This window comes from Prionailurus viverrinus, chromosome C2, assembly GCF_022837055.1.
Source record: "Prionailurus viverrinus isolate Anna chromosome C2, UM_Priviv_1.0, whole genome shotgun sequence".
NCBI lineage: Eukaryota > Metazoa > Chordata > Mammalia > Carnivora > Felidae > Prionailurus > Prionailurus viverrinus.
The window spans coordinates 24,498,951-24,512,155 of NC_062569.1; the positions used below are offsets into that span (position 1 = coordinate 24,498,951).

Here is a 13,205-nt window from a genome sequence, read left to right on the forward strand (position 1 = left end):
CTTTAACCATGCTTTTTTTACGCGATTATTTAATATATTTCTTCCCTACTACACTGAAAACTCAGGAGGGGAACTACGTCTGCTGTGGACAACTGCATCCCCAGAACCGAGCACAGTGTTAGCACAAAATAGGCCCCATTTGTTGAATGAATGAATGAATGAATGAATGAACAGTAAAAAGACTATTTTCCATAAGCCACCTCTCAAAGAACCTCATCGTTGTATTACTTTGTGATCACTTTTATGTTTTCACTTTTCGCTTTGTGTAGCTGTTCCAGTAAATGGCCTTTTTCAAGCAGGTAAGATGTGTTTTTATACCAATTGGAATATGTGACATAGAGTTGTCCTCTAATTTAAGTAATGTTTCTCCACCTAATTTTTTTTCTACAGGGCCAACGTCAAAGGTGCTCCCCTGAATATAAATAAGGTCTCTAATAGCCTGATAAATTTTGGAAGAAAGTTGATTTCTCCAGCAATGGCCCCAGGCAGTGCGGGTGGCCCTGTACCAGCGGGCAGTAGTGGAGGCTCCTCCACTGCTGTGCCTCCCACCAGGACTCTGGCAGAGGTCCCCAGGCATCCCCTGCAGCAGCAGCAGCAGCAGCAGCAGCAGCAGCAGCAGCAGAGACTGATGAAATCGGAAAGCATGCCAGTGCAATTGAACAAAGGTAAGGAAACAATCGTAATAAATCGAACGAAAGCGCTCACAGTGTAGCCTGGGATTTCCTCACCTGCCTGTGAGGAACCAACCTCCTAGAGATAGAAATTAATGCAAAACCTAATTTTTAAAAATCTGTTAGATTCGGTTTTTTTTTTCAGTTGGAATATCAGATCCTGTGTCATTTTTAATAAGACCATTTTATGAAGTAATTTGTTAAGGTACTTCTTTAGCATCTATATCCTAGGATACGTGCATTCGAGTCCTCTGGATGCCCGTAGAGTATGACACAGGCTATCACAACAGAGAACTTGAAAGCAGTTGATGTGATCTCTGCTAACGTGTAATGATGTATAGTCTGAAATGGGACGTTCCAAGAGCATGGGCTTCACTGGTCATAGCATCCATCCGCGCAGCCGGTTTGAAGAAAGCGTGCTGCCCCTAGGCTTGCGGTCGCTCATCCAGCTGCTTTACCCATGAGCAATATGAACTGTACCCTTATGGGGAAGGCTAAACAGAATCTCTAGCAGCCAAAGTCAGTCTGTGAGTCCAGGCCCTACAATTTAGAGCCTTAGAATGCTAGAGCAGAGGAGACCTGGGAGACCACCTCATCCAAAGCTCTCATTTGACGAGCGGGGCCGCTGCTGGTGCTGCTACGAGGGAGGGGCGCTCTTGCCACCCAGCCTCAAGTAAGCATGTGGTCTGTTTCCGGGCTTTTCTGGTGCTTCGTCTCCCGCATGTATTTAACTCGTAGGAGAGCCCTTCAGGTTCCTACTCAGAACCTTTATGCTCTTATTTTCCACTCTTTTCAGAGACCTATATATTAAGTGCCCCTGTTCACAGCAGATTAGAAACAGCTGCATTTATTTTTAGTGGTGGGACTCTGCTATCTATACTATAGAAGCAAGAAATAGGAACATGATGGCAGAAAATCTACAGAATTCAATCCTAAGACCTCACAAAGCACAGAGCCTGTGGCCATTCAGTTGTCAGGGCACAAATAGCCTGACCCATGCCTCATTCACATCTTAAAGGGACCCTTGTTCTAGCCGTGTTCGATGACCGGTGTTGACAGCAACCACAGTAATATTGAATCAGTTAGAAGACCTTAAACCATGTTCCCATACACTCTGTTTAAGAAGATTGCATCTAAAATGGTTAAAATTTTTAAATTCTTGGCATTTAAGCTGGCAGACTTAAGTGGACTTTATTCCCCAATGGCACAAAAATAATGAGTATTGAATTCACTAACGAGTGTGTGCATGTTTATTCTTCTGTCAGTTACAGGGTATTATCTACCATTGCCTATATGAAGTATTAGACTTCGTATAGTTAGTATATAAGTTTCTGTTAGAATATTGAGTTTGCCTTACACAGGAATGTCTCGTGTAAAACTACATTCTTTTCAATGTAGAGTTGTCACACATGATTGAAAGAAAAGAAGACTTCAAATCATTAACACATTGTAAATGTATTTTAATGCCAGGAGACATGCCCACTTCCAGAATGGAAATGAATGTTATTTTCAATATTTCTTAATTGTACTGTTTTATTGTTCTAACCAAATATGATTTCAGTATTGCTTTGATAACAAGCCATAGTCAGTAGTAATTCTAACTGATGGCAGGCAAATGAGTCAGAGAATCTCTTAATGCTGTAGCTTAAATCTTCAGAGGAACCAAGCCAAATGACTATAGAAATATAAAGTTGTATCTCTAAGGAAATGTCAAGTATTAATATCACAGTAAGTGAGAAGGAGGCGCACGAGGATGGAACGACTGATGAAAACGAAGTCCCCAGTTAGAAGGAGACAACAGAGCACTTAAGCAAAGTACTTGGAACATGAGTATCACTAGGGCATTTTGTAACTGGTCCCCGTGCTGAAAGAACGTCTCCTTGTGTGGCAGCTCTTCTTTTTCTTTCTGGTTCATTCTCCTCGTGTCAATCACGAAAAGCTTGTCTACCTTCCTCTTAAAGATAAACATTCCTGCAAATGTCCCTCCCTGCATAAGGATCTGAATGAAATGGAGTAAAAGGCGAAGAGAACAGTTGATACAAGTAGAAACCAGCTAGGTTGCTGCTCTCTCTCACTGACTTGCCCATGAAATGAACCGTAAGCACAGTCCTGAAGCCTTCTGACCATGTCTCCTCGCCCTGAAATAAGAGGTGTGGACTGCTCCCTGGGGAGCCTCCCAGCTCCAAACATCTGTAAAGATACACTGGGTAACGCTACAAGGAAAAAATACGTCTCCAGCATTCGTTCTTTATGCTGGTGTTTCCCACAAGTATCCCGCTGTGCTGTGACAGTGACAGATCTGCAGCTGTGTCACCTGGTCCCAGAGATTGGTGAGCACAGTACGTAGCCTGTTGGGAGGCTTGCGTTGGAATACGGCTTCTTACTATCGCAGAATAGAGTCATCTACTTAGGGCCTTTGAGGAGAGAGAATGTAATAGCCTTTGTAGTGTCCTCTGCCGGAAAATTTGAAAGTTGCTTTGAATAATGGCTGTTAGTAAAGATGAAAATGCTTGTGGTTTTCGTAGGTTACTTAACTCTCGAATGTTTATGCTTCCGTAGGATGAGAGTTGTATGGAAAACCCAAAATTCATGTATGTGTTGCTGGGAACGCAAAGTGTAGTTTGTGTATGTGTTGGGAGTCGGGTCGTGAAAGAAAGAAGAGGGCGCGCAGATATTCCTCTGCTACTTTCTGGTGATATTTGATACTAAAATGAGTTTTCAGTCTCTAAATTACACACTAATAGGTAATCCAGAAGCAGCAGAGAAAAGTGGGTAACAGGCACAGAATTGAAAATCCCCTTCAAATAAACAGAAGATAGGCATGCCATTTATCAGTGAACAGAGGTAACTGTATTATGAAAATTCAGGACCTGATAAGTTCTGTTGAAAGCTGGTTTGGAGTGTGTACCCATTTATAGATTTTATTTCAGTTACAGGAGATATAGATACACATATATAAATGCATGTACTATTAATGGATGGGATGATAGGATTACAATCCAGTAATTTGCAGATAAGCTGGCTGTGCTGTCAATTATAATTGTAGCAAGTAGTCAAAACACTTGAGGGTATGTTGTATAATTCCAAAATTGATTTGCTATTATATGAAAGGTACAGGGCAAGCAAGTCTATTAATCCTGCATTATCAAACCTGGAAACTACAGTGTCTTTGTAGAAGACTTGGATTTTAGTTTATGAATTTCACAGTAACTTAGACCTTCAGATGCTGATACAGCCAGAGGATTAATTCTGTTGACAGTGACTGTGCCTAATGTTGAACTTGGCCAGGAAGGAAGAAATCAGAGAACCGAAAAGCCTTCCTTCTAAGTGGGAGTGTACCTCAAGTTCTTCACAGAATTTCCTGTTCTCCTTTTCCTTTCTCTCCTGTACTTTTAGAATGCACTCCCTCTTTCCCCATTTCCTTTGTCTATTTTTTGAAGTTGAACGCTTCTTTATTTTAAGCATTTACCATAGGTCCAATTTGTGAATGAAATCTCGCCTATCATAAGTATATCAAGTTTAAAGGGTGTGCAGTTCACAGATTTATTTTTACATGTTGACATTTATAAGTACATGTGGTAGCTTATGAAATCTTTTCAATGCTTAACTATGAAATTAGAACTTGTTTAGGTATTTATCTTATCACTGTAGAAACTGGTGTCAAGTTTAGTTAAAAATAATTTCTCTCTGTTGTAGGAGGAAATGCGTTTCAAAAAATGCCTGCTTTGTAATAAATGCATATTTACTTTTGGATAAAGAATTTTTTTTAAGAAAGAAAATATGAAACCACATTACTATTTGTAGCATAATTAAACCTGCTCAGAAAAATCATTTGATTTCTCAAGTTTCTTATGTTTTAGACTAATAGAAACTTGTTTTTTTCTTGAAGAAAAATATTCACAGAAACGTGTTAGGAAATACTTTTTAAAAATTAATTCCTTTAAAAAATATTTTATATTAATTTTTCTAGGATTGTATTTTGTTTTACTGTACCTTTAGTAATTAGGTTGATAAAAGTATTACATTAAGTATGAAAAAAAGTAAACTTGATTTTTTTTCCTTTTTATGAAATCTAATTATTTTTTCTTATGAAATCCAGGCGATGTAGTTACAGGAAGTGATGCTCAGGTTTCTGTTCCTGTCCAGACTCTAACTGACCTCCAAGGTACAGTTACCATGGCAACGTAGTATATCTTTTTGCCTGCAGTATTATCATTGCCTTCTCCAAAATTCCATTTTTCTTTTTGCCCACCCTCCATTCATACTGTTGATCAGTTCACTACCATTGTTCAGCCGCTGAGTGGCACTGTTGTTTAGAACAAGAGTCCCCTCTCATGTCATACCTTGGTGATGCCAGATCTGGCTATGATGTGGTTTTTATGAAGTTTACACCAGCCTCTTTTCTTGCCAAATATGGTCACTCTATATTTTGTGGTTATTTTAACACTACACTTTATTTGGAAGCTCACACTGAGGTTTTTTTTGTTTGTTAGTTTGTTTTTTTTTATTTCATAGGTGCTCTATGGCAGTATTTGACAAATCAGCTCTCAGATTACATGACTTAAATGCTGTTTTTATGCATATTATCATATGTACTAGCCAGAAATATTTACTATACTTTACCTAAAAGAATTACAACTTGATTTTGAAATAAGTTTTTAAGTACAGGCTTTGTATTATGAATCATATTAACAGTGCAAGAAATCTCCGTATGTAATTGGCAATGATTTAAAATAAAAAGATCACATTTAAATACCATAACCGCTTATTCAAAATCTGTATTCCAGGAATACAGAAATAATAGCAATTCACATTTAGCACCTCCTATGGAATTTTAAAATGTATAAATATTAAAGTTGCTGCATTAATCTTTTATTATATAATCTTTTACATAAAATGTGCTGTAGAGAGGATTTCTGTATTAAGTGGAAGCCTAAGCTAATCTTAAGAATCTTCCATTCAAATTCAGATTGAAGAGGTAGCAGTATAAATTAAAATTCATAATCACATCTTCCTAAATTTAAAATATCCACATAATATAGTCATGTTCCTAGTATCAAAATGCTGTTCTAATAATGATATGTCTTCATAATATCTGTGCTTTTTTATAAATTTACAAAAAACAATAGATTGTGATTAGGAGAGTGAGTGGTGTATTGGCTTCTTTGAAAACTGTTGTGGCAAAAGAAGGATGAGATCTTACTTCTATATAGTTCCGTTTCACAGGTACAGTTTCTGGCTGTATTCAGGTAATTAAACCCTGACCTTTAAGGGCTTTTTCAACTTGGTGATTCCATGAAGAGCTGCTGTTTATCTTTCTTAGTGTCTAAGTGATCCATATTAGAAAGGGGTGCAGTAGCAAGGACAAAAAAGGGGTGCAGATAATCTCCAGATGATTTCTCTTAAGCTTTGTCATTTACTGTACTTAAATGAAGATTACTGTGATCATCTGATATGGTGAGAATTCACAGGACTTCAATTGATTTCCTAAAATTAAAATCTGACCTCCCCCAGGCAACGTTTTAAAAAAAATTTTTTTAATGTCTATTTATTTTTGAGAGAGAGAGAGAAAGAGAGAGAGAGTGTGTGAGCAGGGGAGAGGGAGAGAGAGAGAGAGAGAGAGAGAGAGACACACAGAGATGGAGGCACAGAGCATGACGTGGGGCTCAAACTCACAAGCTGTGAGACCATAACCTGATCCAAAGTTGGGCGCTTAACCGACTGAGCCACCCAGGCACCCCTGGCAACTTTTTAACAAGTGTTTTGGTATCCCAAATTTAGTTTGGTCACTTTTTAAGTTAGTTTACTGCAGAGTAGATCCTTGGCTGTGGAATCTCAATTTATACCTACGGAAAGAGAAAGGTGAAGGCTGTCTGACTTACTCTGATTTCTGCTTCTATGCTATTGCTCAATCTATTTTTTCCTACAGGCCAGAGCCACAAGAACAGTTTGCATTTTTAATAGAATCTTGCAGAGGGAGGTTATATCATTTTGTTCAGATCTCTTGTGTTATATAGGTAGAATCATCTTATTCATTTATTCACCAACTATTCGCTGAGTGCTTACTATGTGCCCAAGCTCTGTTCTCATTGTTCTCTTGGCTTTCCCGCTTTTTTTTTTAATTTATTTACATGGTTGCTTGGGCATCAGCCTGTGCATTAGATAACCCAGGCAAGCCTACACAGTCAGGAACCAGCTCTTTTCTGGATACCCAGTTCAGAATTCCTCCTGCCTACCATGCTATGACAGAGATTGTATCAGTCTGATAGAGAAGGCTCCAGCCACTTTATGAGACATGGAGCCCAAATAATAAAAAGCTTTCAGTATGTCATGATGATAGTGACAATGATGATAAGAAAATAAGACTAACCTGCCCTGATTTGGAGAAGTCACTTTGTGTTTTCCTCAACATACTTCCTGCACAGTGTCAAAAAGCAAGGGGAAGTAAAAGTCAACCAAAATAGTTACTGGGGACAACAAAAAAACTTTCTAACAATCTATGCTTAATAGGATCAGTAATATTAGAAGTTGAAGAACTTCATCAGAGGGGCCACACCCATTATACTCTCCTATATAATGTTTTCAGAGTAGATATACTTGTAAGGGAAATGAAACTATCATTTTGACTTTCCCAAGTATGTTTTTTCAAATGGAGTAAGTTTTAAGAAATGAAGTAAATAACAGCACTTTCAGTGATTCTTTGATTATGTTTTTTCATGAGATCTTATATTTGTATCTTTGCCTTTAAACACACAATTATATGTGTTTTATTTAATTTTTTTTTTTTTTGGAGAAAAACTGACTATAAAATGAAATCCCACAATTTAAGTCAATAAATAGTTTTTGGAAAATTGTTGGGAAGTTCCATTTTATATCTCTCAGTATGGGTTGTACTCATAAAAAAATGTGCCATGGGAGAATTTGTTTTTGAAGATTTAAAGAATTTCTTGGAAATTAGATTTGGAAATTGCCCGGCTGCCCCAGAAACTTTTCAAGAGATATTTAGGAACCGCAGAGCTTTAAAATAGGAGTACACACACACACACACACACACACATGCTTACAGAGCTTACTTCCAAAGAAAATTTAGAATTTCCAACCAAAGTATACAAGTATTGTCACTTAATGGATCATTAGGGGAAAAATTTAAATTTCTTAAGTTATTGCCATAACCATTTAAAAAAATTTTTAATGTTTATTTTTAAGGGTGAGAGAGAGACAGAGTGCGAGCAGAGAAGGGGCAGAGAGAGAAGGAGACACAGAACCCAAAGCAGGGTTCCAGGCTCTAAGCTATCAGCACAGAGCCCAGTGCAGGGCTCACACCTACGAACCATGAGATCATGACCTGAGCCCAAGTCGGACGCTTAACCAACTGAGCCACCCAGCACCATTTTTAATGTTTATACTTGTGTGTACATATTTATGTTGCAGATACAAATATATACACATATGTACATCCACACATAGATATCACTGTATAGCATTGATCAGGTTTTTTTTAAAAAGGAGGGGGGGGGAGGTCAAAAATCTCCCTGCCCAGATAACCACTGTTGACATTCTTAAGGTAAATCTAAAACACATACAACATTTGACCATCCCAATTAACTAAAGTCATTAAATGGGGGGGGAAAAAAAACAACACACCTCTGTCTTTACTCCTCCCACTGGTTTCTGCCAACCCATTTCCCTAAGGGTAATCACTGTTAATTTTTTTATAATTCCTTCTAGGAAAAAAATAGATTTTAAACTGAGGAGTAACGTGCAAGTCACATTAGCGCAGTACCAGCTCACATGTTGGGAGAGGACTCCCCTCTGGACCCTCAAGAACAAAGAACTAAAACAAATGCCCTAGTGCAACAAATTGGTAGAACAAAGAAAAGAGAGGCCGAATTAATTAGAATAGGACACAGTAACGATGGGACAAAGAACGCCTACTCACAGGAGTGAGAGGAGAGACTGAGAAGCCAAAAGCTATCCTCGTGAATGACCCTATGTTGGCCACTGTGCTTGTTGTTGAGAAATGATAGTCGTGAAGCAGGACAAGCAGTTCCATTATGTTCTGGATAATCACTCTAAGAAGGCAGAGAAACACGATACGTAAAACAAATCTGGGGAAGCATCAATTAGCTAGAAAATGCATTTTTGTGGAAAACTTATTCCCAAAAGACATTGAATAAATGACTTTTTGGACTGAGAACAAGGACAGAATTTGCCCTTTACTTTCAAAAAACCTCATTCCATTTGTCTTTAATCTTAGGTCACATGTGCGACAGCGCCCCCCGCACAGCCTTATTGGCAGGGGAGGGGCAGGCAGACTGGTACAACTCTCCCAGCATGGGCTCTGGAGTTGGGTCCAGGTTTGAATTCTGCCTCTACCACTGCCTTGCTGGATGATCTAGGGAGGTCACTGAACCTGTTACCTGAGAAGAAAGGAAAAGAACAGCTGCTTCTGGGCTGGTCGTGGGAAGTTAGCACCGTACCTGTGCTCCGTAAGGACTCACGGGTGCCGCCTGCTCAAGTGGCAGTGATGAGGGGAGCACTGTTATGTGTTTTGTTTTGTTTTGTTTTGTTTTGTTTTGTTTTCCAAATACCTCTGGTTTTCAGAATCAAGTTCTGAAAAAGCCAACTCAACTCCTCTATCTTTTCTTTTTTAATAATTATTTCTGGGGTGTCTGGGTGGCTCATTTGGTTAAACATCTGACTTCGGCTCAGGTCCTAATCACACAGTTTGTGAGTTTGAGGTCCGCCATCAGGCTCTGTGCTGACCACTCAGAGCCTAGAACCTGCTTTGGATTCTGTGTCTCCCTCTCTCTCTGCCCCGCAACCCCCTCAAAACTAAATAGACATTTAAAAAATTTTTGGGGGGGGCACCTGGGTGGCGCAGTCGGTTAAGCGTACGACTTCAGCCAGGTCACGATCTCGCGGTCCGTGAGTTCGAGCCCGCGTCGGGCTCTGGGCTGATGGCTCGGAGCCTGGAGCCTGTTTCCGATTCTGTGTCTCCCTCTCTCTCTGCCCCTCCCCCGTTCATGCTCTGTCTCTCTCTGTCCCAAAAATAAATAAACGTTGAAAAAAAAATTTTTTTTTTAAGAATTTTTTTAAATAATTATTTCTGACATTCTATAACCACATGTTTGCATGTAGGCACTGGATCCAACAATGCTTAGACTCTGTGGTCAGACTAGAGCAGGTCTGTTTCCAGGGGTTTCATTTACAACCTTCCATTCACTCTCCCGTGACACCAAGATGTATGTTTTTAACGCATAAACATCAGCCCTCTTGCTGTCTGTCACTCAAGTCTGTGAGGTGACAAAATATTACCAGAGAGGGGACACATGCCTCTCGTTTTCTCCTGGGTCATTGAACAAAGTCAAGGCCACAGCACTTTTTCCCTTTTTTGCTCTTCTGAGCTGTGCCACCCCACCAGTGACCTCCCCCACCCCAGATTTCCTAGCCTTCTGAACATGTTACCTTTGGAGGTCCTGTGTCTAGCTCCTCCAGCTGGTCTCAGGTTCTTGCCTGTCCATTTAGGAATATACCCCAGCCCCTGTTCCTATTTTCCATTGAGTTGAATGAGAGAAAAATCACAAAAATATTATTCATGGGACATAGTAGGAGCTTAATGAATACTTTCTCCCCTTTCCCCTTTCTTCCTTCCCAGCCATTCTGTAGTCAGGGCTCCTCGTGATACATTTGAAGCTCATTCAGGCAGCCTGGGCTCTTGACAAATAACCTCCACTGATAGGTAGCACATGGGACACAAAACTTTTATTGAATGTTTCAGAGAGGAAAAGAGAATGAAGGACAGATTTAATATGCCTGGACACAGCCACAGCTAGTCCAGATAACACCTTAGTGCCCTTTAGAAAAAGCTACCCCTTCTGTGCACATGCAGCTCACACCAGGGCACCCATCTTAGCAAGCAGAACAGTAGGGCAGGGCCTGGATTCCCGCTGTCCCACTAGGCAGTCTCAGGTGTGGCGGATGTGGCAGTCCTCGGCTCAGCTAGTTCGCCAAAGTCTGTGGGAGGTGCCGCTAAAGTGAGACTAGTCCTAAGGGGAGAGGACTAGCAAATCTGCAGCCCACAGTAACTGCATATGAAACTACCTGCTTTAGATTTGGAAGTCACCGCTCTGCTAGTAATGCTTTATGTCTGCTGACTACTTAGCATATCGCCTGGGATCCTAAGCCACCCTGAGCCTTTTATACCCATTACCCACTTGGGCTACAAAGCATGTATGAAGTAGGTGTCTCACTTATCGAAGAGAATCATGGCTAATGGAGGGGCAGTGAATTGTTGACTCAGCTAGATACCCGCTAGATATCCGCTGGGCTTAGACTCCAGCTTAGGTGTGTCAGACCCAGCAGGTACTGGTTTGAGGAATTCTGCCTTGTAAACATCTCTCAAATCTACCACCACAGCCTTAGGTTCAGCCCTCGTAATCTCATGTGTGGGCAGGCGCAGGAGATGCCTTGCTCAGCCAAGCTCCTCTAATCCTCATGCTACTTTCTTCCTTAGAATCTGCAGTAACTCTCATCATCTCCTGACAAGGTAAGGGCCAGACCCTTCAGCATGAGAACAAAATGCTCTTTCTGATCTACCTGGCCCTGTTTAGATCCTCACCTTCCCTCGCTCCTCCGTCCCCACTATGGCTGGATGACCAAGAGGGAAAATAAGCTCACATGTAGGGTGCCAGCAGCTTTTAGGAAGAACTTCCTTGATTCTCTCCTTTTCCCAGCAGACCATTGAAATCGTCATCAAGTGCAAAAGAAGCACTCTGTTGGACTAGTCTTCTTTTCCACTGGTATTGGTGTCATTTTCAGTTACATATAGATGGCAGGAAGCTCCAGAGGATTCAGGCAAGCTCTGATTGAGCTAGACGTCCCCAGTAGCATTTACCAGTTGCCTTCACAAATACCGTGTTCTCTGCTAAAAACGACCCACCCCGAGCCACTGAGGCCACTGCCGCCACCACCGCCGCCACCCTCTCTTCAGGTGTGAAGACGGAGCACACACTTCTGATTGCCTGAGACAGGCTCAGTTGCTCTCTCTTTGGTGCTTCCAGAGTACTGTTGTTTGCACTTCTGTGTTTGCTTTTCTCACCTAGGATTGTAGGTTAGCTAGTGTACATAGAGGTGTGTATTTCCCTGGTACTGCTATTGGAGCTCTCTGAGAGCTCCTGTTGTGGTCATCCCTCATCCTTAGTGCTGGACAGAGTTTCTGCAGACATTCCATCCGATCCATCTGCACGGGGCTTGTTCCGCGGTGTTTGGTTATGAATGAAGAATATGTGCATGCCTGAGGTGGCCTAAAAATTTGGTCTTTATTTGGCATATTTAAAAATGCCTACAATCTAAAACAATTCTAAGTAACTGTCGTGAGTCAGAATTTCTGAGAAATAAACTATGAGACAAAGATTTATGGGTAGGAAGCTTTAGGCGGGGCCGGAGGGAGGGGGGTGCTGTCAAGATCAGTATCTGGGGAGCAAAAGGAGCAGCAGTGAGCTGAGGGGGAGTGGAAATGCTTTGCAGTCGTGGCTGGAACCTCTGGGACCCTCTGGGACCGGGCTGGCCCTTCAGAATAGTCTGCCTTGAGGCAAGAGGGCCAGCCTTTATCCTCTATCACCCCACCCAGTCCCTAGATTGGAGCTAATCCCAGGGGAGGGTACATGACCTTAGAGCAGCTGTCTTCAGCTGAGGGCCACTTCCAGAGAAGAACTCAGGGCCACTTCCAGAGAAGAACTTGTAAGAACCCTCATCAGTCAGCACTCCCCATGGCTGGGGAATAGTGCCTTGGTCCCACAGGGGGCTTGGGCGGGGCACCACAGCAGTACACTTAAGAATGTGCCTCCAAGAATAGGCTTTAAGTTTCAATGCAGCAGAAGAAATTGTTAACGTTGTTCCTATCAGTTAAAAACTTGAAAAGGTTTATAGAGGGCTTCAGAACCACTGTGCAGCTTACGGGCTAGAAGCCCGTTGAAAATCCTGGCAACTTGCCTTGGGAGCTGTCCAGGTGAGGCCTGGGTGATGGAATGGCTCATCCATTTGCCCGGTGTGCCAGCCCAGTGTTGTCATGTTCTGTGTGTGCAGGGCATGAGGAGGACAGAGAAGTGTAATAGTCCTTTCTTCTCTCTCAAGGCAAGACTACTTCTGGTGCGTAGGCTTTTCCTTCAGATCTCCAGATGAAGTGCTCCATCCTTTGGGAACATGTTCTAGTGACTCCATTTTCTTAAGGTCTAAATGTTTACATTCCCAAAGGGGATGAAAATGTTAGTAAGCTAATTTCTGTAATTAAGGGGAAATCGTGCAGGTATTTTCTGTGAGATATAGGCCAGTTAGTACTTTATCCATACTATCACTAACTTGGAATTTGATAATTCAGAGATACATTCTAAGAGGAGTTGACCTTAGGGTTATCTCTGAGAAGGTCATTTGCCAAGCAGAGTGATAGCTGCTGGGGATCACAGGTGTCCCCACTGTAGTGTAAGGAAAGGTCTAGAAGAGGCCCTGTGAGCCAGCACCTTATCCCATTTTTCA

General features: G+C 41.4%; 1 protein-coding gene across 6 annotated transcripts in view; it reads left to right on the forward strand.

Moving 5' to 3' along the window:
* TBC1D5 (TBC1 domain family member 5) overlaps window positions 1–13,205 on the forward strand; it is a 583,027-nt gene that overhangs the window by 511,430 nt on the left and 58,392 nt on the right. For 4 of the 6 annotated variants that reach the window (XM_047875577.1, XM_047875576.1, XM_047875579.1 and 1 more), the window contains 2 exons: window positions 391–665; window positions 4,771–4,836. In XM_047875577.1, the coding sequence (XP_047731533.1) occupies window positions 391–665; window positions 4,771–4,836 (341 nt within the window). The remainder of the gene's footprint in view (window positions 1–390; window positions 666–4,770; window positions 4,837–13,205) is intronic. The other 2 variants (XM_047875580.1, XM_047875581.1) reach the window with 1 other exon arrangement.